Source organism: Crocodylus siamensis, chromosome 7 (genome assembly GCF_052110815.1).
Source record: "Crocodylus siamensis isolate JL-2025a chromosome 7, ASM5211081v1, whole genome shotgun sequence".
NCBI lineage: Eukaryota > Metazoa > Chordata > Crocodylia > Crocodylidae > Crocodylus > Crocodylus siamensis.
In genome coordinates this window covers 15,844,974-15,868,691 of record NC_143401.1, presented here as the reverse complement: position 1 = coordinate 15,868,691, position 23,718 = coordinate 15,844,974, and the positions used below count along the sequence as shown (strand labels likewise).

Here is a 23,718-nt window from a genome sequence, read left to right as displayed (position 1 = left end):
GATGTGGACAACATGGAGAGGGTCCAGAGAAGGGCCACTCACATGATCAGGGGGCAGCAGGGCAGGCCCTACGAGGAGAGGCTACGGGACCTGAACCTGTTCAGCCTCCACAAGAGAAGGCTGAGAGGAGATCTGGTGGCCACCTACAAATTTGCCAAGGGGGACCAGCAGGCAATGGGAGAGTCCATGTTCCCCCGAGCACTACCAGGAGTTACAAGGAATAATGGCCATAAGCTGACTGAGAGTAGGTTCAGGCTAGACATCAGGAGGCGCTACTTCACAGTCAGGGCGGCTAGGAGCTGGAACCAACTTCCTAGGGAAGTGGTGCTTGCCCCTACCCTGGGGATCTTCAAAAGGAGGCTAGACAATCACCTAGCCGGGGGTCGTTTGACCCCAGCATCCTTTCCTGCCATGGCAGGGGGTTGGACTTGATGATCTGCTCAGGTTTCTTCCAACCCTACTAACTATGAAACTGTGAATTGTGAATGAACAAGTCAGGTGCTCTCAGGTCTATCATGAGCCAGAACTTCACATTCTTTTTGCATTAAAGAATTAATAGGAGCAGAATCTCCTTTCCTTGAAGAAGTTAAATGGTATATGGAGAAGATCCTATCAGCTTCTAAGCCAGGAATGGCCAACCTGTGGCATGAGTGCCAGAAATGTCATGGACAATCTCTGTGTGGCATGTGGCAGATCAGGGAGGAGAAAGGCAGATAGTGCAGAGCAGAACAGGAGACTGGGCAGAGCGTTCAGGACAGGAAGCAGAAAGCAAAGCAGTAGATCGGACAGAGGAAGGGGATCAGAGTGCTCCATGGGGCTACTTTGTGGCATGCCTGCCGAAAAGGTTGGCCCCCACTGAACAGAATGGGCTGCCAACAATCACAGAACTGTGGTTTTGAAAACAAGTGGGTAAAGGAGATGGTTTGATTGCACCAAATGGCAGAAACCATTCAAGTTAACCATCATGCTTCTATCAGAGGCCTTTTCTACTTTGGGCTACCAGAGAGGAAGAAAACACACTCTGTAGGAAGCAGCACAAACAGGGATAAAACTATGGTAGTGGATTTAGGATTTCAATGAATGTTCTGTTGTATCTGACATTTTAGGAAGTCCCCAAGGTAGCAGGATCACCAGAAAGAAGTTAGATTCTTGCCTTTCAAAAAAACAACAACCGGTGTCAGAGGCATCTATTTCTATTCACTGCGTAATTGAGTAGGTTGAAACAATCTGAGTATCTGAAAGCCATTTAAGGTTGGAGGGCAACTGATAGACAGGACTTCAAAGTGGACTGAGAAAAGGAAGTTACTTACCAGTTATTGGAGTGCTTTGAGAAGTGCTGTCCGTATACATCCTTACACGTGGATGTGCTCAACCCCTGAGCCTCTCATTGGAGACTCTGTTACTTTAGCAGTACCCTGAGGGCTGCTACAAGCCCTCCCCTCAGACTCCTTCCTGCATCAAGAGGATAAAGGACAGAATATCAGAGATCCTTCCAGAGACACATTCTGAGGAAGGGGGGAAAGAAAGAGGGTGTGTGGCTTGAATGTGCATATGGACAGCACATCTCAAAGAACTCCTCACTCCAAGACCTCCACACATTCACATGTGAGTGACTTCAAAGCAGTCCCCACACATACCTGGGGAAGAAACTTGGGAGTCTTTCAGGAAAAAAAATGAGCCAATTACTGCTCTACAGATGGTACGTCACTCCAGGAGACTTCCACAATGGTGTCTAGTGACAATGTGGGCTGAACTCCATGTTGCCTCTCTGAAGATACCTATTACGGAGACCCCATGTAACAAGGATTCAGAGATAGCATTAGTTCTCAGATAACGTTCAAACCAGGGGGACATACCTCAGCCAAAACATAGCACACCTACCACAAACTGGATAGTCTTGGAGAGAAAACAGCTGATCCCCTAGATCTCTTGGCTATGGCCACAGACAAACATTAAGACCTTTTAAAGGTTTGGTTTTGAGTAAGTAGTATGCTAGTGGTCTCAGCACGGGAAACGCCACCTTCAGGAACAAGAATAGCATAGAAATTTCCTGACTAAATGGAACTTGAAAACCACTTTTGCAGGAACGTGAGGTAAGTACAGGCAACTAGTTTGTATAGATGGGATGCTGTAGACGGTGGTTACGCTATCACGGCTTGACTCCTAGTGACTTCTTGGCAGAAATGACTGCCACTGAATCTCCAAACCCGAATCGAACCGGGAGACCCATTAAAAGGTCCATATCAATTCAGAAGCCTCCAAATCGATTCAGAAGGCTTGCAGGAAACAGAAACTGAGAAGGAGGAAGGGTGATCTTTCATATATGGAAATGGCTGAGAGGGGGAAAGACTGCTCTGATGCTGACATTTGTAGCTGGCCAGTGACTCGTCTTTCTCTGAGTTCCTTTCCAATCACAGGGCTCTGGGGGAGGGACATAGAAGCGATCTGTGCATTTTATGAGCTGTCTCTGTCTTGGAGCAGCAGTGTCTAAAAGGCTCTGGATTGCTATCTAGTTTCTTGCTAGCTAGTCTCTCTTCTTGTAAATTGTATGCAGTCCTTTCCTACTTACCCTTCCCTACAATCCCTACTGTTATTCTTATCCAGTCCTTTCAACTTATTCTTCCCCCAAATTCCTTTTACTTGTTCTTGTTAGTCTGTCTTGATTCTTTCCCTCCACAAAAAGAAATCTGTTTTCCCTGACAGGTGTCTCATCACTGTGCAGGAAAGCACACCATATATTACAGACATGCACACATTTTGCAGCACACCAAACAGCATGCTGGAAAGGCAGGTGCCAGGTCTTCTGGCAGAAGAGGGAGAGGGGGCAGAGGGACAGCTGCAAGTTCCCCCCACCCCAAACATAGGCACACCCTCTTTCCTGGCAGCGGTGAGTCTTCTGCCGCTAGTCGGAACAAGGTTGTGGTAGCAGTGCCTGCACCAGCACCACTAACACCACTAACCAGCAGCAGCATTTCATTCTCCACCCCAATTTCAGTTCCCAGTGTAAGCCTTCCAGTGCCAGACGGGAGCTGGATCTGGAAGCAAAGGAGCTCAGGGCCACAGTAAAGGAAATTCTAGGGAAGGAGGGGGAATTTGTGTTTGTGCTCCACACCCCTCAAAGTTCCCCTAGAGGCAGGTCTCTTTCTCTGGAAGGCACTTCAGAGGAGGTTGTGGGGGCAGGTGGCTCAGCTTCTCCTGTTGTTGTGCCTCTGCTTGGTGAGGAGGGGGATAAGGCAGGATCCCCACCCTCAACCCAGACGCAGGAGGGTATAAGCATTGTGTGGGATCATTTTGAGGTGGCAGATGATCCCAGGTATGCTACCTGCTAGTACTGCGAAAGGCAGATCAGCTGGGGCAAGGATGTGAAACACTTCACCAGCACGGCGATACTGTTGCATTGTTGTTCAGCTTCTAGGGTTCAGGCAGCTTATGGTGCTCATGGCTCCATCCTACCAAGTGCCCGCATGCACAACCTTTAGCAGGACAGTGGTGGCCTCCCTGTATGAGGCATGCAGGGAGTACTTGAGGAAGGAGCTGTGGAAGGCGGGTCTGCAGGTAGCCTTGCACTTCACCTTGGACATCTCGAGCAGCTGGGGTGCAGACCATGCCTACTTCTCCCTCATGTGAACAGTCACAGCGCGTCAGTGGGCTCTCCTTCAAGCTGAGGTGATGGATAGGTCCTAGATAGCAAGGGAGATCAGGATGGCCTTGAACCACATGGTGCAGAGGTGGCTTGTTGGACAGGGCTAGCTCACCCGTGGGTTCATGGTCACCAATGGGGCCAATATGGTCAAGGTTGTGTGTGATGTCAACTTTGTTGGCATCCACTGTATGGTACACAAGTTCCACCTTGTAGTCAGGGACACGTTGGAGGGGGACAGGGCTCTTGGTGTCAGTGCTAGCACTAACAGCCAGATTATTTCAAAATGCAGGAAGGTGGCGGGCTACTTCTACCAAAGCATTAAGGAGGGCTAGATGCTGCGGGACAAACAGTCAGAGCTGAGCATCCCACAGCACAAAATCATGCAGGATGTGGAGATTCGATGGAACTCCATGTACCTGATACTTTAAGGCTGGTGGACCAACAGAAGGCCATCCATGAGATGGCCTTGGTCAGGGAGATTGGGATCAGTGGCTCCCTTAACAAAACAGAGTGAGATACGATCTCCCAGATCTTGGTGGTCCTCAAGACGTTTGAGGCCACTGAAAGCCCCAGTGCTGGCGATGCCCTCCTTAACCAGGTGATCCCCATAGTGAAAGAGCTTAAGAATGAAATAGGGAAGTTCTAGGGGTTTAATGTTCCAGGCTGGGGCAAGCCACTTTCACCAGAGTTGCAGGCACTGGTGAAGCAGCTGAAGGAGGACATCAAGAAACAGCTGCATCCACTGCAGTTCAGTAGGGTCCACATGCTGGCAGGCATGTGCGACCCGAGGGTGAAGAGGAGCGTATGCAGCAGCAAAACTCTTGATCACCGGACGAAGATGCTGGTGAACAGAGTCAGGGAGGCAGAAGGGCAGAAGCAGGGGGACGTGGAAGAGGAGGATCCACTTTCCTGTGCCAGTACTCCAACCACAAACCAATTTCCTCAACCACTGCCACCGCCAATGTGGGCCAAGGGGATGGCTTCTATGTTGGGGTCCAGAGATACCAGACTCCACCATCAGGAAGATAGTGTGGAGGCCTTGGTGGCTACCTATCTTGCTGAGGATGTGAAGTCACTGCAATTAGGCCCCTTGGCCTATTGGGCAACCTGTATCCAGCTGTGGCAGGATCCAGCCACTGCCCAGGAACACCTGTCCTGTCCACTGACGAGTGTCCCGAGCGAGAGGGTGTTCAGCACTGCTGGTGATGTGACACCCCACTGCACCTCCTTGTATCCTGTTTTGGCAGCTGGTGTTCTTGAAGGTGAACCTCCTGCTGCTGGGGTTCCCCAAGCTCCACATGCAGATGGAGTGAGTTCCACCCTTCTCACGCTGCACCTATTTGCTTTTTTTAATTTGCTTTTAGAACCTTGAGATGCACTTCCATAGAAACCCCTGCACCCATCTCCTTGAAACCTGGCAGGCTTCAGACCCTCAGAAGGGGCTACCATCCCTTCTGTTTTCATCTGAATCTGCAAAAAAAAAATAAATCACAAAGTTATAGGTATTTTAGTGATTCCCCATTATAGTCTACAGCTAAATCTCCGAATCGGCGCCAAATCTCCAAACCGGCTGAATTGAATCAGGACAGTGATCCAAATCGAATCACTGTCCCTCCGAATCAGCCGAATTTGAATCCGAATCGAATACTTGTTCCTTCGCACATGCCTACTAGTTGTGTACTGGAACCTTCCTGCTGTGAGTCAGAGCATTCCTGCCAGAGGTGGAACAGATGTACTCTACCTGTGAGAACTATCCAGCATCCAAACGGTTAAATGAAACGAGCACAAGTTTGGGTGAAACATTCCTCTGTTGTTATGGAGCAGCCGGTTACAGAGTGGAAGCAGAAGGAGATGGATAAGTATAGATCCTGAAACTGTATTCTTCTGGGCCAGGCTAGTACTTATCAGGATGACCTTAGCACAGTCCTGCCCCACCTTCATGATTACCTGTGGCATTAATGTTACTGGCGAAAGATATGCAATAGATGCCTTCTACCCTGGAAACAGGAGAACGCAGGAAAGAGTGCTAGAACAGAGACGGAAGCTGGTCCTGGAACACAAGAGCACTTACATTCTGTTTTGGTCCATCACAAACAAGTCCGTTTTCAGAGAACTCTACACAGATTGAGAGAACTAAATCCTTGACCTCTTACTCAAGGTGGATTGATATAACCCTAACAGTTTGCTGTCAGAGAGAGGCATGGTCCCCAGTGAGAAAAAGGACAATTCTCACCTCCTCCTCTTGTGGAGGAGTATCCAGGTATGAAAGAAGAGACCATGAAATAGAAGGCATGAGGAATCCTACTCCCAAAGGAGGAGGGGGAAATGGACCTTGAGTGATATAAATGCTGATTCAGTTCTGGAGGTGGATGTGGTCAGAGGTATAACTAGCAATTTTGGCACCCTGAGTGGAGATGCTGTCAGTAAAAAATCATTTACAATTCAACACATATGCTTGACTATTTTGTGCTTAACACTGGAAGATACTGGCGGGGGTCGAACCTGATGATCTGTTTAGGGCCTTTCTGACCCTAAGCACTATGAAACTATACAAAATAAATTATTTATAACAACAGGACTGTTTGTGCATTTCCTCTTAGTGAATCTTTTTTGTTGCAATAAGGAACTCCAGATTTTTTTGGTGATATTAAGCCTATAGTTGATGGGGACAAAGATAGCAATTTATTTAATTATTAATTCCCCTTCATCACTTCCCTAACAGGCACATTCAAATCTCTGCCTACTATAATTGTTTCATTACATTGTTTCTTCTTTTCTCCAAAGCATGAATTGAGAGAAAAGCTGTCACTTGGGTTGAACACAAGGATTATGAGGTAGGGCAGCTAGCTACAATATACAGCCAGATTTAAGAGCCCCACTACACATTCAAATTAAAGCTAGACAGAAATCAGCTACAGAGATGTTACACATTTTCAAGCACTAACTTTGCGGCTGGTTGGCTCTTTTTATAGTGGGACAGTCATTTTTATTGCGTAACAATTACTTTGCACATGTGGCTGGTTTAAATTTATTGTGCAATTAACCAGTTAGTTGTGTAATATATGTGATGTGTAGCTTGGGCGTAAGTGGAGCTACCTAATTCTTCATTTGGCTGCACATGAACACCTAGGACACTGAAAACGGGAATCCAAGGTTGAAATGCAGAGACCTTTTCTTAAGTGCTTACATTTGAAAACTGCTTATGTTTATACCAGTGTATTATTATTGGTTAGAGTACATAGAAAACTGCTTGTAAAAAAGCAAGGGGTGTAGTAGTTAGTGAAGAAGGCTCCAACATTACCTTGCAACACATTAACCACACAGTAAATGTTCTCAAAGGCTCCTTGAGAGCTAATGGGGACTGCGGCTGAGACTTCCCAGCTAGACATGCAGCAGCTGTAATTTATAAAAGAAGGGAGCTGATCTCACAGTGACAAGGACTAGGCTACTCAAACTTTTGATGGCAAAATAACTGACTTCTTCCAAGAGCTGTTGTTGGTACTTTCTGCCTGGAATTGCTGCCTCGGGGCTGGCTTTCCACACAGGGGCTGCTGGAGTGTAGGGGTGGCTCCCTGCTTTACAGGCGATACTGCAACCTAGAGCTGGAAATCTTTCTCTCTGCGCCTGTATGGTTGATGCTGTGCTGGGCTGTGGGAGGGGGCAGTTCCCTACATACTGTCTGCTTCATGAAAGGCTTCCAGCTCCCCACAGGCAGCCTGATGCTGGTGTAACAACCAGGGATGGAGGAACAGCTCTTGGCACATGCTCCCTGCTGCACAGAGGGCTTCTGGCTCCTCACAGGCAGTTTGCTACTGCTGCTGCTGCAATTACCAGGGGTGAAGGGGTAGTGCCTGACACGCTGTCTGCTCCATGGGTGGCTACATCTCATGCTTTTAACTTTTTCTGGGCTCAAAATACTGATAAATGCTGCCCTTGTTAGGGCAGATCCCCAAAGACAGTAGAAACAACCTAGTGAGGGAGTCAGAAGTAAGAAAAGCTTTTCACAGGAAGCATAGTTTTGGAAGCCTGACGCTTTAGGTGAAGACCCACAATAAGGACAGAACAAAAGAAAGAATCCTTCAATAAATTGAGGGGAAAAAAGCAATGATGTGACAGCTGGAACAAAGAAACGCAATGGAAGGTAATCTGCTTCGGAGCACTGGGTAACAAAATAGCAGTGCTGCGTGGCACTACCAAAAAGAAAAAGGTGTATACAGGGAGCAATTCTTCTGAAGCCCTCAAAAGGGCAGAAAGAGCAAACAATCCAGAGAGAGAGAGAGAGACTAAGGTCTTTTAGGGAAAAAATGGTGAATAAAAGGGCAATCAGAAAAGATCCAGAAAGAAAAGTTATGAGGTATGGACAGGTTAAAAATATGCCAAATTTAAGAAGTCTTTGGTATTTTGGATATTGTGCTTTGTTGTTGTGCGTTAGGGTTTGATGTGGGGATTTTGGGGATGCCTTAGGTAAATGACTAACTGTGAATTCATGGGACTAGACCTGATGACCCAGGAGGCCCCTTCCAGACACATGTTCCTAAATAAAGACCTCAAGTGCCAGCTAATAAGAAATTGCTCTAAATCAGCTAGGCAGTTTACAGGAGATATGGAGCCTCCTCTCAGTTATCCTTCTGGTTCAGCAGTGAAAGGGGAAGAGTTCAGGGGAGGGGATGAGTACTGCTGAATTAAAACCTGTGGTTAGAGGCTTGGGGGCTGAGCACTTCTAAGTGTGAGAATATGTGAACAGACACCTACTCAAAAGGTGAATCTCACCTTCTCTAATGATTTATCTGTGAAGGACCTAAGCTTTCAAACTGAATACATTACATCTTCTGTAAACAGTCCAGAACACTACAGCCAATAAATACAATGCTTCATGGCAGTAGTTGGATCTGAAGATGAAGCAACCGCGTCCAAAACAACAGAGGCAGCCTTAGGAGTTATTTTAACCCCTTTTCTGTTTCCAGCATGACCTCAATCAGTTCCTTCTTATAGACTTCAGAAAGTGAGGAGGAGCTAAGAAAGAATTATTTGATGGGACACAACCAATGCTGTATGGCTGACTCAGAAGCTGCTTTCTGATTTATTTTGTCCTTTGGTAAAAGGATTTAGGTCAGGAAGCTCTTACAGTCCCTTTCATTGCAGACTAGAGCTGTGACTCCTAGTCCATGGATCCAGTGGCAAGTTAAATGCAGATGGAGAATTAGTTAAGTAAATGCCATAATCTCAAGCTTCGAAGGCAATGAGACTGGAAAGCATAGTTTACAAGTAATGTGTACCTTAAACCTGGCTTGTTTTGCTGAATCCTCCATATATAAGGGTAGAGAGATTCCTAGAAGTGAACTGTTTGGGATTTCAAAGAGACAACTTTCTTGCACTACATTTGGTTAGCTAAAAGAAACCATCCTAATTGGAAAGAAAACCAGGAAAGATGTCTGAGAAACTGTCACCTCATGTGGGCCTTCCACTGCCCGAGATGAGACTCATACAACCCCAAGAGCAGCCATGTGTAGGGTCTCAGGCCCAGTGTGCAGTGGAAATCAGTACTTATGCTAGATGAAATGTTGATGCAATGTAAGAACAGTATTAGCATGTAGGGCATAAACATCAGCACAAAGGTAGTCAAGCCTTAAAACCTATGAGCAGACCTGATGACAAGAAAACACTAAGTACCTACTAAGTAACAACCTCCCTCATAAAGTCGGATTGCAAGCCATAAGTAGGGGTCTACCCAACTTGAGGAGCCAGCCAGCCAATTTCAGGGGGGAGATCCTGGGCCTGGCTGCCATTTCTGTAGGCTGAGTTCTACGGATGTCCCACACCTCTGGCTGGCCAAAGTGCTCCAGCAGTCCCACATTGCCAGATGGCCTGAAACAGACAGTTCTCAAAGTCTTCTTCCTCCAAAGCTGCCCTCTCACCCTCATGTATATTTAACGTACATTGATGACTTGTAGAAAACATGGGAAGAAATGTCGAGTGAAATTCCACCAGGACTTTAATAACTTTCACCCCTTCAAACTGACTCTTGAATACTCGACACAGTAAATTCATTCCTTGGATAGTGAAGTTGCCTATCACCACTATATTGTATTAGAAACCAACCAACTGCTACAGTTACTTCCAAGCCACCAGCATTCATCCTAAGGATATCATTAGACCCACTGTTTACAGGCAAGCTCTACATTACAACTGTATCTGCTTTGATCCTACTGACTGGGATGCACATTTTAGGGATCTAGAACAGGGCTTCTCCTACACTTACAATATAATCCCAAAACCATATCCACTCAAATCAACACAGCCAAATAAAAACCTCACTCTGACCTGCTACAAATACTAACCCTATCCATGATAATGACAACAGAATCCCTCTGGTTGTCGCCCACAGCCCCTGGGTTTAACACCTTGGACATATCATTAATAAATTCCAGCCCCTCTTGGAAAATAATGATCTTCTCAAGGGATTCTAGGGGGACAAGCCTATCATGGCTTATAGACAGCCTCCCAACCTCAGAAAATCTATCCAGTCACTGACTACTTGAAACTCCAATTCTCACCAAGTCACCAGGCCTTGCTATAGTCCTGGAGCCAGCTGTGCTCCCTCATCAATACAGACTTCATGATCACTGGACCAAATAAGACAAAATACAAATCTGGGGCTCATTCACCTTCATCAGTCTCCACCAATGTCATATTTGCCATCACTTGTTTACAGTGCCCTTCTGCAATCTACACTGACCAGATGGACAATCCCAATCTAAAAGAATGAATTTGGACACCAATTTGAAATCAATTCCAAAAACATGTAAAAGTCCATGGCAAAACACTAACTTCCCTGGATGCTCCATCCCTGACCTCAGAGTAGCTGTCCTTAAACAATACAACTTCAGAAACCAACAAAATTGCAAAATTGTGGATTATATCATTCTCTGATTGATTTTGTTAGGCAGAAAGTTAACCAGGGTGGCACATTGAGACTAATGGGTTCAGAGAGGAACACATTTTCATAAGTGACAGCACCTGATGAAATAGGCTCTTGCCTATGAAAGGTTATGCTTCTCTGAATGAATTAGTATTTATGGGCATATATACAGGTGCCCTGGGAGTTGGGGGGGATGCTTTAATTAGGGCAGTTTCAAGAGCCACTTAATTAAAGGGCCTAGAGCGTCTCATGCATCAGCGTCTCCACACCAAAAATGGCAGCTGTCCAATGCAGATAGCAGAGGTTTAAGATAAGCAGATGGTAGCATATATAGTGATGGTAGATGTGCAGATAAACTGCAGATGTTATAATTCATGTTATTTGGTCCAATGATCATGTGATCTGTGTTGATAATGACGAACAGTTGGCATCTGGGTCTGAAGCAAGGTTTGGTACCTTGGTGAGAATAAGAGTTAGGTAGTCTGTTGCTGAAGATGCCAAGCCAAGACAGGGTTGTCTCCCAATGGCTACCATCTCAAGATGGTTGTTATTTTCCAGGAGGAGTTGGAGGTCACTAACGATGATTGGTATTGTAGCAGGTTGGAGGAGGATCTGAGTCTAGATTGTATTATAACTCACTGCGCCAGATCCTTAAGGTGTGCCTCCTGGTCAGTGGAACTGCCTACAAAAGAATCACATGCCCCTCTAACCAGTTAGTTTCCTGCCCTGCATTTTAGATATGGTTTTTATCATTCACACAGGCTGAGGCAATTATACAACTCGTGGTCACCAGCCAGGGATCTGGCTCATTGGTGCCTACTATGGAGCCTGGACTCTCCAAAGGCTTTATCATGTCAAGGTTGGTAACAATGGCTACTACGGAAAGTTCAAATAGTTCTTACCCAGCAAAGAATTCAATATGCTCTTTGAAAAATAAAATATTCTGACCAGATATTCTTCAAGTATGCCAAGACCTGTTTCACTGGTCAGGAAGCACTGAAGTGACACTGTATGCACAGCATTCAGTCACCCCTCAGCCTAACAAACCTGCCAACGTGACAAATATAATCAGTGTCTGAACAGTAGAGCTTCTGGGTTTGTGTTGCATATCACACTATCATTGACAATTATTTTCTCAGTTGGCAAATCAAATGAACCTTTTTATTAAAGAAGAGAACTGGAAAAACAAATTCCATCACATGGAAATATGTATAACCACCAAAATTAAAATGCTGAAACTTTGGATCCCCAGAACATGCCAATACTGCCTAGGCTACAAAAGTAAGTATTTCTCTTATTTTCTATATTTACCTTCCTGATAGAATGGAAGTTGACAGACTTTGTGTTGGGATAGCTGACTAATTGTTAAAGAACAGTAGAAAGTCAAAGAGATAAGGAATCCGGGGTCCTCTACCTGAGCTTAGGATGAAAGAGAATTTAGTGGTTAAAGGTGGACTGGGAATGCTGCTTTTCTTGGTGGTGAAGTAGAAAAGACAACTTGATTCAGCTGAAATGCAGGGCATTCTGCAAAATCTAGTACACTGACTTTCAATCAGGGTGACAAGATCTTTTCAAGCATGTCATTCAATATTAGGAGTTAGGCATGTAAATACCTACACATGATTCATAACCCAGAAGTTTCAAATAGGAATCCATAACATCTAAAGCATTTTAATTTGTTATGGCTTGTGAGTTCTTTGCAACAGAAGTATTGCTCAATTATTTTTCCATAGTCAAAAAACAAGTGAAAGCTAAAAGCTAGCACCAAGGGGTACTCTGAGTTTATCTAGGGGTGCCTTGATCCTAAAAAGGTTGAGAACCACTGATCTAGTGCAATGGAGAGCTGTACACTTGGGTCTTGTTCTTTAAGACCAAGCGGATATTGAACTTATTATTTTAATGGATTTTAGATATCTAAAACCAATGGACTTTCCATTCATCCTAGGCTGAAAGGTCAGAGGCAAGAACAATTAATTACTGGATTTATAACTTCTGCAGAACACTGAACATATTCTAGGGAAAAAATTCTACCACGGTTTACAACACTTTTGAGGCTCCCAAGAATTTAGGCAAGGTCAACAACTCAAAACTAGCAACTAAGGATTCAGAATAAGGGATAAGATGGTCCTCCTAACAAGGTGTATTTTGAAGCCAATGAAAACTTCTGTTAGTTATCTCTAACAACCGATTCAGTAGTGTATTACAGTGAACTAATAGAGAAGAAGACTGATGGATTTCAAAATATATTAAGGGAATTTTATGAAGTATGAGATCCATTCCTGAATTCTGGAGTGTGTAAAATACACATCAGGAAAAGACTAGTGGTACTGTATAGGAAGCTCTTTTGGTCTACTCGTAGTTGGCTGTATATTTGCTTAGCAAATATGATCTTTCTTAATATAGGGCCTGTCTTCACCACAAAATAATGTTAATTTGAGTTCACTAATTAAAGGAAAAAGCTTAAAAAGGAGAATAGTTTGTAACTGTCACATGAGTTTATTGGTCAATCTAAAGACTAGGCCCCTGTGTAGGCTGTAACTTGAACTGCTAAATTATATAAAACTACAAATGATCATGTCTTTGCCAAGATATTTATCCTAGCTGGCAAGCTTGGGTAAAAACATCATTTTTTATGTTGAAGACACAATGCTGTATGGTGCAGATAGCACTACATTCTTATTAAAGGGAGTCATTCTGTAAAAGCCAGTCAAAGGTCTGTCCACAGACAATGAAGCTGTCCTCCCAGTTGGAAAAAGCAAAACTATTTAAATATAGTTTGCGTTGACAAAAAGACAGCTTGATATCTGTGCTTAGCAGGAACAAACTAAAGCCACCTGAGCAATGAAACTGTTAGATTTCCTGAGACTTTGCATATACTGCAAACTGAGCTGGAGCTGGAGCTGAAGAGGGCATAGCTGCAAGTGTTGACTGAAATTTAACACCATTTCAGCAACTCTGGTTATAGCTACAGTGCATTTGGCACTGGGTCAAAGGCAACTGTGCTGGCCGGCAACAATTCTTCAGCATAAACAAGGACTTAATTCTCTTGTATTAGAGGACTGCACTCTCGGAATCATAAATTAGCCCACAGTTTTCTCAAGGCTGTTGCTTTAGTGGCTAAACATCTGTGCAGGCTTATATCCTTATCATTCTTATTACCTGGGGCATTTTCTGAAGCCAAGCATACAGCTTGTGCCTTCAGGCTTTGACTGCTGTAAAAATCTAGAGTTGGTCAAAGATTAAGTGAGCAAAACTAGCATGGCTTTAATACGTATTTCCTTGAAGACCTACTGGCAAAAGAAAATTCTACAGTACAGTGTGCAATGCAAGATGAGTCCCATTTGACTCTAAAAATAGCTTTTAAAATCTTTAATCACAGCAATCACAGCTGTATTCAAGCTACTTATTGAATACAAGGTTTTAAACAATGCAACTTAATGCTCACACCCACTTACAAACTAGGCTGCATACCTGTGGGTAACAGCTATGTAACATTTATAACATTCTCACTCCATTACACAAACATTGACTGAGAATGCTTTTAACGCAAGCATCTACAATCCTAAATCTTTTGCCTCAAATTCTAATAGAAGGAAAGGCCTTCAACTACACCAGGCATCTCATACACGTACTTATAGATGAAATGCTGGAGAGGGTAGCTATGTTTGAAAATGTGAGCGGGTGCATCCTTTCAAGCATCCATGTGACTGGCAGTGTGGGACGTGATAATTCTTCTGGAGCTAAGAGATTAGGCATGTTGCTTTGTGTCGTTAGTTATATCAATGCTGGGTTCTTTGAAGTAAATCCCGGTAAAGCTGCTTCTGCACCAATCCATGCTGATTATCAGGGATGATAGGTTCCCTCCAGCACTAATGACCTGCAGAACACACTGCAGCAAGTAGTCATGGTATATATGGCCAGACACCTTGCTTGCCAGATGTACTAAAAATGACTGGACAGTTTTATGACCATTAATATCACAATGGAAGCCAAAACAGCTTACGATGATCATGGTAGGGGTCAGAAAGGATTCTTTCCACCCCACATAGCTTTGTGTGACTGCCTTGGGGTTCAACACTTCCTTAACATTTCTCTGAAGAATTAGGCAGTGACTCCTGCTGGAAACAGGAAACCTGTTTCCAGAACCCATGGTTTGAGAAATCCAATTATGCTATATGGGTTAAAAGTAACTCTAAAAAGCCAGCTTTGGGAAGAGATGCTGTGCTCACCTTCCAAAGGGTGACGGTCATTCTTTGGTAACTTGGGGGAGAGAGGAGCACTGTATGGAGGGGAATCTTGGGAGTATCGCTTTGTACCCCGGCCTGGTCCCTGCAGAGTGCCGTCTAACGAACTGCTTCTGTCTAGGAAGAGAGAACAAGCCCTACTTAGGAATGGAAACTTTCTGGGAAATTCAGTCCTACCTGAGTCAGCAGTAACCCACAACCAACCCCATGCACCAGCCTGGTATACTTAAAGCTATCTGCATCTTTCATTTCTTAGCATTTATTTTTTCACTTCGCAGTTTTCACTAGAGATAAGGGATAGAACCAACCTAAGAGTTTTTTAGGTCATTCTATGGTCATGCTTTATCCCAGCATCGCCTTTGATTAACCATGTCCTAATTATGACCTCTGTTTACCGCAAACAATTCCTGTTTCTGCAGTCTATATATATATATATATATATATATATATATATATATATATATTTCATATAACTGAAGGTTTTCAATAATTAGCAAATTCTCCGTCCCTTACTCATCATTCAGGCAAATTGTTTTTAGAGTTTTTACTTCCTTCAGCTTCCCAAACATCACTGCTGATCTCCAAATTCCTCTGCTAGGCCTGCACCTTTTGAATGCTGAGGTACCCAGTACTGCACGCAGAAGCCATGCATCACTAGTGCCATATTCAGACCATCCTAAAAGATCTCTTCACAGATGGCTTCAAACTAGACCTGCTTTTTCAACACACTCTATATGGTAAATTTATGTACACCTTACTGCCCACAATAATCATCTCCCAATTTCTTGCAAGGATGATGCTTCCAAGTATTTCCTAAGCAGAAAATCATAGCAATACTAACAAACCAAAGAACTGGGTTAGAGACCACAGGGTGAAATTGAACAAATATAAATGTAAAGTACTATACACAGGAAAGAAAAATACAGAATGGGAGAAACTTGGCCCAGCAGTAGCACATGAAGGAAATGGGATCATAAATTCAATGCGAGTCAGCAGATGCTGTCACATAAATGGTAAATCCAATGCTGGGCTACAGTAATACAGTCATTGTAAACAGGACCCAGGACAGACTGCTAGGGAGTCCTGCTTGATATCTCCTCCTAATTAGACACTGTAAGCTTGATATGAGAGGTGATAGTATCACTTTAGTTAGTGCTGGTTGGGCCTCAGTTCCAGGGCTATGTCTAGCTTTAGGCTCACAGGATAATAGGAAAATAGGGCTGAAAGGGACCTAGTTAGGTCATCAAGTCCAGCCGAGAGATTGGTGGACCAAAACCAAGACAGGATTATTACTAAGCCATCTCAGTCAAGTGTCTAATCTACTCTTAAAAATGTCCAGGGATGGAGATTCCATGCCTTGTCCAGGTGGCCTGTGCCAATGCTTGACCACTTTCATAATCCAACCTAAATTTCCCCTGCTGAATCTTGAGGCAATTACCCCTAGTCCTATCCCCCATGACAACAACAGAAAAAAGTCTACCTCCCCCTCCTCTGTACTCACCCTTCAGACATTTGAGGACCGTTATCTTCTTCAAACTAAACAACCCTAGTTCTTCCAGCTTTTCCACGTCATTTTCCTAGACCTCTAGTCATTTTTGTTGCTCTCTGTTGGACTCTAATATGCCCACATCTTTCTCAAAATGTGTGGCCCAAAACCGGACATAGTACCTCAGTACTCACCAGTGCCAAATAGAGTGAAAGAATTGCTTCTCCTGATTTGCAAGTGACATTCTTATTAATAAAACCCAGTGTGCTGTTGGCTTTTTTTTTGCAACAATCATGCTACACTGTTGGTTTATATTCAGTTTATGATCTACTGACTACTACAGGACCTTCTCTGCAATACTGCAGCCTAGCCAATCATTCCCTGGCCTGTATTTGTGCATGCAATTATTTCATCCTAAGTGCAGGATTCTGCACTTATCCCTATTGGATCTCATCTGGTTGTTTACAAAATATTTCTCAAATTTGTCCAGGTCTTTCTGGATCCTAGTCCTACCCTCCAGAGCATCTACAACTCCAACTGATTTGTTGTCATCCACAAATTTACTAAGCACAAACTCAATTCCATCATTCAAATCATTAGTAAGGATTTTAAACAATGCTGGACCCACAACAGGCCCCTGTGAATCCCAGTTTCATACCTCCTTTCAACAAGACATTAAGCCACTGAGCATGATAATCCAACCAGTTTGGTATCCACTTGACTGCTCTTTTAGTTAGTCTGTATTTTTTTCGCTTATTAATGAGGATGTTGTGGGAGACGGAGGCAAAATCCTTGTTAAAAATCAAGGTATATCACATTCACTACTCTCCCCGCATTCATGGAACCTGTCATCTTGTCACAGAAGGAAATCAAGTTACTCAGGTATGACTTGCTCTGGGTGAATCCATACTGGCTGTTCCTGACCATCTTCCTCTCCTCCAGATGCTTCAAAACAGATCGCTTGATCTGATCTAGGATCTTTTCAGGTATCAAGGTCACACCAACTGGTCTGTAATTTCCTGGATTCTTCTTCTTTCCTTTCTTAAAGATGGGTACTATATTTACCCTTATCTAGTCACCCAGGGCTGCACTTGGTCTCCATCAGTTCTCAGAGGTGACAGCCAATTACCCCAGCTAACTCCTTTAGTATCTGGTCCAGCCCCATGGCTTTGAAAGCATCTAGCCTTTGTAAGTAATACCTACCTCCCACTACTCTAAGCTGTTTTTTTCCTTCCCTATCTTTGCTGCCAACTGCATATGGCAGCTGAATTTACTTGTAAAGACTGAAGTAAAGGAAGAGTTAAGTATTTCAGCTTTCTCTGCATCATCCATAACTAGTTTGCCTTTTGCATACAATAAGGACCAATACTTCCTTTGGTTTTCCTCTTATTTCTCACCTACTTGCAGCATCCCTTTTATGTCCCTTGCCAGTTCCACCTCAAATATATCTTGCCCTTCCTGATTTTCTCCCTGCATACCCATGTGTTATTCTTAAATTATTGCCTAGTAATATAACCAAGTTTCCACCTTTTGTAAGATTTCTTTTTGAGTTAAAGAGATTGGCAATATAACTGTTTACTCAGGCTAGTCTCCTGTTGCATTTCCCATTCATCAGGCAAGTTTCATAGAAAAATCACAGAATCATAGAATTACAGAAAAACAGGGTTGGAAAGAACCTCAAGAGGTCATCTAGCTCAACGCAGGACCAATTAGATCATCCCAGCCAAGGCTTTGTTTAGCTGGGTCTTAAAAACCTTCAAGGATGGAGATTCTACAACCTCTCTGGGTAACCTGTTCCAGGGCTTTACCACCCTCCTCAGGAGAGAGTTTTTCTTAATATCTAATTTAGATATCCCTTGCTGCAACTTGAGACTATTGCTCCTTGTTCTGCAATCTGCAAGCACTGAGAACAGTCCAGCTCCATCCTATTTTGAACCACCCTTCAGGTAGCTGAAGACTGCTAATAAATCCCGCCTCAGTCTTCTCTTCTCCGGACTAAATAAGCCCAGTTCCCTCAGCCTCTCCTCACAAGTCATGTGTCCCAGCCCCCTAACCATTTTCATTTCCCTCCATTGGACTCTCCAATTTGTCCAAATCCTGTCTATAGTGGAGGGCTCAAAACTGGACACAGTACTTCAGATGTGGCCTCACCAGTGTTGAACAGAAGAGCATAACCACTTCCCTCGACCTTCTGGCAATGCTCCTACCAGTGCAGCCCAGTATGCCGTTAGCCTTCTTCACAACAAGGGCACACTGTTGGCTCATACTCAGGTTATTGTCCACTGTAACCCCCAGGTCCCTTTCTGCAGAGCAGCCACTTAGCCAGTTGGTCCCTAGCCAGCACTAGTGTATGGGACTGTTCTGTACCAAGCGCATTTCTCCTTGTCAAACCTCATGAGATTTCTTTTGGCCCAACCCATCCTCCAATTCATCTAGGTCCCTCTGAATCCTAGCCCTACCCTTCAGCGGATCTACTACTCCCCACAGCTTGGTGTCATCTGCAAACTTGCTGAAGGTGTATTCTTATCCCATCTTCCAGGTCACTGATAAAGATATTGAAAAAACTGGCCCCAGGACTGGCCCCTAGAGCACTCCACTTGGTAACAGCTGCCAGCTAGATATCAAGCCACTGATTACAACTCTTTAAGCCTGATGATCCAGCCAGTTTTCTATCCATCTTATAGTCCATTCATCCAACCTGTACTTCCTTAGCTCACCTGTGATAATGTTGTGAGAGAATGCATCAGAAGCATTGCTAAAGTCAGGGTATAAAGTCAAGTTTGCTGCTGTGTCCTTAATATGGCCAACTTCAAGTACTGTCTCTTTCAAATACTGCCTCATTTAAATACAAAGAGCTCTCCAGGACTCCTTTCCCCCTAAGACTTGCTACCAAAGGGTTACTGCCCACCTTTCCCCTGAGCCTGTTAAAGTCTTTTTCTGAAGTTCAGTGTCTTTATTTTGCTGCTCTCCCTGCCTCCTTCCCATATGAAATTAAACTCTATCATTTTGTGATCACCATCACCCAAGTTGCCTTCCATCTTCACACCCTGGCTTGCATCTACCCATGTATCTTAAACAAGACCCAAGATGTCAATCTCTTGGTTTATTTGGCCTTGGTGAGGCCGCAGCTGGAGTACTGCATCCAATTCTGAGCTCCACACTTTAAAAAGGACATGGAGAAGCTCAAGAGAGTCCAGAGGAGAACCATGCGCATGATCAGAGGTCAAGAGAGCAGGCCACATGAGGAGAGGCTGAGTGACACAGGACTCTTCAGCTTGGCTAAGCGTAAGCTCAGGGGGGACTTCGTGGCAGCCTGTAAGTACATCACGGGTGTTCATCAGGACCTGGGAGAACATCTGTTCACCAGGGCTCTCCCAGGGAAAAAATAGTCCAATGGTCACAAACTGCTGGAAGATCCTTTTAGACTGGGCATAAGGAAGAATTTCTTTACCATCCAAGTATTTAGAGTCTGGAATAGACTGCCCCCAGAAGTGGTGCAAGCACCTACTCTGGACACATTCAAGATGCACTTGGACGATTATCTTGCTGGGGTCCTCTGACCCCAGCTGACTTCTGGTCCTTGGGCAGGGCGCTGGGCCAGATGATCTTCAACCCTAATGTCTATGAAATCTATCAAATCTATTCTATAGCCAATTTCTTTCTGTTTCTGAGTAGCAAGTAAAGAAGTCTTGGGGACCATATTTTAAAAAGAATGTAAACAACTTGGCTGTCCAGACGCAGTACAGGGGAAAGCAAGCTGTACAGGGGAAGGTTGAAAGTAGTAGTATGTAGAAAAGGAGATAAAAGGGGAGGATATCAGTTTTCAAATATCATAAAAGCTGTTGTAAAGAAGTTGAAGGAACACTGCAGTAAAGGCAATTTAAATTAAGTCTCAAAAAAATTCCAACTGTACAAACAATCAGAAAATAGAACAACCAGCTTAGAAAAGTTGTAAAATCTTCTTCAATGGATGAAAGACTTGTTTGAAAAGACTAGACAGTTATCTAACTTGAATGATTACAGAAAAAAAATCCTACATCTGTGCAGGGAGTTGAATTAGATTAGTCTTGTAGTCCCTTCCAGCCCTGTGACTCTCTGACCAGGATACCAGTGTGTCTCAGTGTACTATTTCGGTCTTCTCTGGTGTTCAATTTAATATGTTAATTTCAGTTATATGCCATTTACTTAGACATTTAATAAAGACCACCAGATCGCACACCAACGGCTATGCTCCCCTTTAGATGTTGGAACAGGATACATCCCGAGGGTGGCCATGACACCCCCTGGTGGCTGCCTTAATCCTGCCTTGCTCACAGTTCAGCCCCTCAGGGTCTCACCCTGCTCCCTCATCTGCCATTCCTCAACATTAAAAATAAGGAGGGGAGCTTTGGCTCCTCTCTATATACTTGCTTCTTCTCTTGGCCTCACCTTAACCGGTCTAGTTTGGGTTCTGGCCTTACCACGCACAGTCTCTCAGCCTTGGGGCTTTAACCCCACTGGCCCTAATCACCTCAAAGGTTAAATCTGTGGCCTCTGTCCTCCCCTGCAGCCATGTTCACGTCTCATGGACGTTATTTTATCCAGTTCGGTCTTCCTATACAAGTCTCAGCTCTCTTGGCTTTAGCTCCCCTTTTTTCTGGCTGCAGGCTTCCAGCCCTGGACCACTTGCTTGGGCTTGGCTTTCTCTGCCTCCGCCCTTGCCTTTGCTTCACTCTCCAGGCCCCAGGCCCCGTCTCACATGGCCCCAGCCCCTTGGCAACCCTGGCCCAGGCAAGGCCACTCACAGTGCAGTCTGACAATCAGTCAGTTTTTAGAAAGTGAACTTGGCTTCACTTCTGTTAAGCAAACTAGTCAGCCACTTTGGGAGTTGGGGCACAGAGACAAGATGGCCAATCAAAAACAAGCTTTTTCAGATATACAAAGGGTGAGCCAGAGTCTTATTTCCTTTCTTCAGTGATGGGAATCTGCAGACACAAAGTCAATCTGTGCAACTCGCCCTGTGGTAGCTCTCATTTGGCAGTTACCCCTCCTGAGTTGTTACTATTTAGTCCTTGGTGTGACGTGATTTGTTTTCTTGAGGGTTCACCACTTCAGCCTAAGAGATACTTTACCACCTTGTAACTGTTGTATGTAGTGATATAAACCAGCTTGCCTTGAATGCCTCACTTAAGCACAATGGGACAATGAGCCATGCAAAAAGAAACGTGATTTACTTGTGAGTAGTACTCCTGAAGCAGAGTTCCAGGCCCTAGATGCAGGCTGAGTTTCCAGAGCTGGCACCAGAGGTTAGGTGTGCTTTCTAGAGGGACAAGAGTTATAGCCATACTGGACATTTAGTTAAACCTTCAGTCTACACACTGAATGATATCACTTGTCTCTAGGCAAAGTGTCTAATCCCCAACTGGATACATTTCCTAGATCAAATCACATGTTTTATACTAGCAACAAGGGAGAGAAAGGGAGGGAATAAGGTACATAGAAAAAAGAAAAGACAGACAGAGAGACACTAAGAATGAATGAACCTGACAGTCCGAAAACACAGAATCTTCAATCCTAAGTGAGGACAACCCATATAGCATGTGAGTGGTGTCAGCTGATATGCAACAAACCCCACAGACAGGGCTCTGGAATTTGCACCACTGTTGCCTCTGAGCTGAAGGGTAAAACTTGGGTTAGGACACAGTGAATTAATAGGACCCCTGAATGCCTCCCCAGCCCCAACTCCTACCTGGTAAATACCTGTCGTGGTCGTACTCGTGGGAGTGCTGCATGTGGTTATTCTGAGTGAAAGGCTGGTTTCCAAAGAGGTTGTCGCTCCGCAGGTTGTGGCAAAGTTTCTCGAGGAAGCGGAGGACGTAGGTGATGCTATTTACTGCTGGCAGGTTCAGAGTGTGCTGTTCCCGATCAAACACGGCTGGAGACAAACAAACACAGCTAAGCTTGTAAGCCTCCCCTTCCTCCGCCATACACACGCACGCGTGCACACACACACACACACATACAGAGAAAGGCAGGAGGCCACACCTGGGGTTGCACAGCCAGTTCCGTATCTTGGCATCACTGGGTTAGACTAAAGCAAACAAAAGCCACTGCTTTCTCCTGGCAAATACTAGGGAGTTCTCTTCCCTTGGACAGGCCAGAACCAGTTTGCTACACCCAGCACTGAGTGTGAATTTGCTGTACGTGGAAAGCTTAAAGGTAAACTGCAAGAGAAGCAAAGTACAATCTGTGCCCCTTGTACCTGGAATAAACATGGTCTTGAAATACCAAAGGAGAAAAGAAGGGGGGGAGCAGCTTCAAGAATTTTCTTCTGGTTTTTTTTGTATCTGAAATACTAAAATTCCTACCGCTCTAACCCTCACCATTTCCTCCTGCTTCTGGAGGACTGACAATCTTTGGAAGGTCAGAAGCAAAACAATGTAGCTGCAGGGTGGAACATGAACTGCAGCTCTCCTATTTTAAGACAAGACAGAACACTGCTTTCCCCTCCAGCTGAGGTGGGAGGGCTGCCAAGAGGAAAACTCTGAGCTAAGTCACCCACTGAGTGTTGTCATTTCAGCTATCCAAACACTACATGAGAAAGAATAAACGGAAGTCTTTGGTTTAACTGGAACTCTCTGTGCACTCTCTAACCCTTGCCTCTCCGTTCAAGAGCAGTGTAGTGATTTTCCAAGAGTAAAGGTGGGGGTGAAGACAAGCATTGCTGGTAGCATGGAGGTGAGGAGACAGAGGCAAAATAATGCTAAGTTAGTAAAAAGCCGACATCAGATATGGTAGAGAAGGGGAGTCAGTGAAAGGAGTTGATTAGTCAGAGATTTATATGGCTCCTGGACTTCAGACACGGTGAAGCTGCACTCGTAAAGGGAAGAGAGAAGAATTTACACTTAGCAGCATATTGTGTTAGACCTGTGGAAATCTCCCTGCTTTGCCTCAGCAGGACTCACGTTGACATTTTCAAGCACTGAGAGAGGTAGCTAGCTATGTTAGTCTCAAGTGAGGCAAAAGGCAGGATTGATTTGTACCTTATACGCTAACTAAATCAGAGATGCATATCATAAGCTTTTGCGAGTCCAAGCTCACGTCATCAGCATCTGGAGCAGAACACAGCTAACATGTTTGAATGCCAGGAATCAGTCTGGGGCTAAATATTTCTTCTGTCCACTTACAGACAGAAGAAGCAGGTGGCATCACACAAAAGGAGCTACAACAGAAAGAAGGCTAAACGATGACCTTGCAAGAACCAAGAATTGGATTATATTCTCAGGTCTGCCACTAAGTAGTTGTGTAGCTTTCAATAAACTGCTGTATAGCTGTGTTTCAGTTTCCCCATCTGTAAAATGGGGAAACAAAAATAACATTTACTGCACAGGGATACTAAGTGACCACACAGTACTGTCTGAAAAGGACATGTGGTGGCTGGTGGGTA

General features: G+C 44.3%; 1 protein-coding gene across 14 annotated transcripts in view; it reads right to left on the bottom strand.

Annotated features, from left to right (window-relative positions):
• Window positions 1-23,718, bottom strand: part of SCMH1 (Scm polycomb group protein homolog 1) — a 162,519-nt gene that overhangs the window by 17,449 nt on the left and 121,352 nt on the right. For 13 of the 14 annotated variants that reach the window (XM_090056597.1, XM_090056600.1, XM_090056610.1 and 10 more), the window contains 2 exons: window positions 22,021-22,206; window positions 14,792-14,923 (listed from right to left, as the gene is read on the bottom strand). In XM_090056597.1, the coding sequence (XP_089912723.1) occupies window positions 14,792-14,923; window positions 22,021-22,206 (318 nt within the window). The remainder of the gene's footprint in view (window positions 1-14,791; window positions 14,924-22,020; window positions 22,207-23,718) is intronic. The other variant, XM_090056608.1, reaches the window with a different exon arrangement.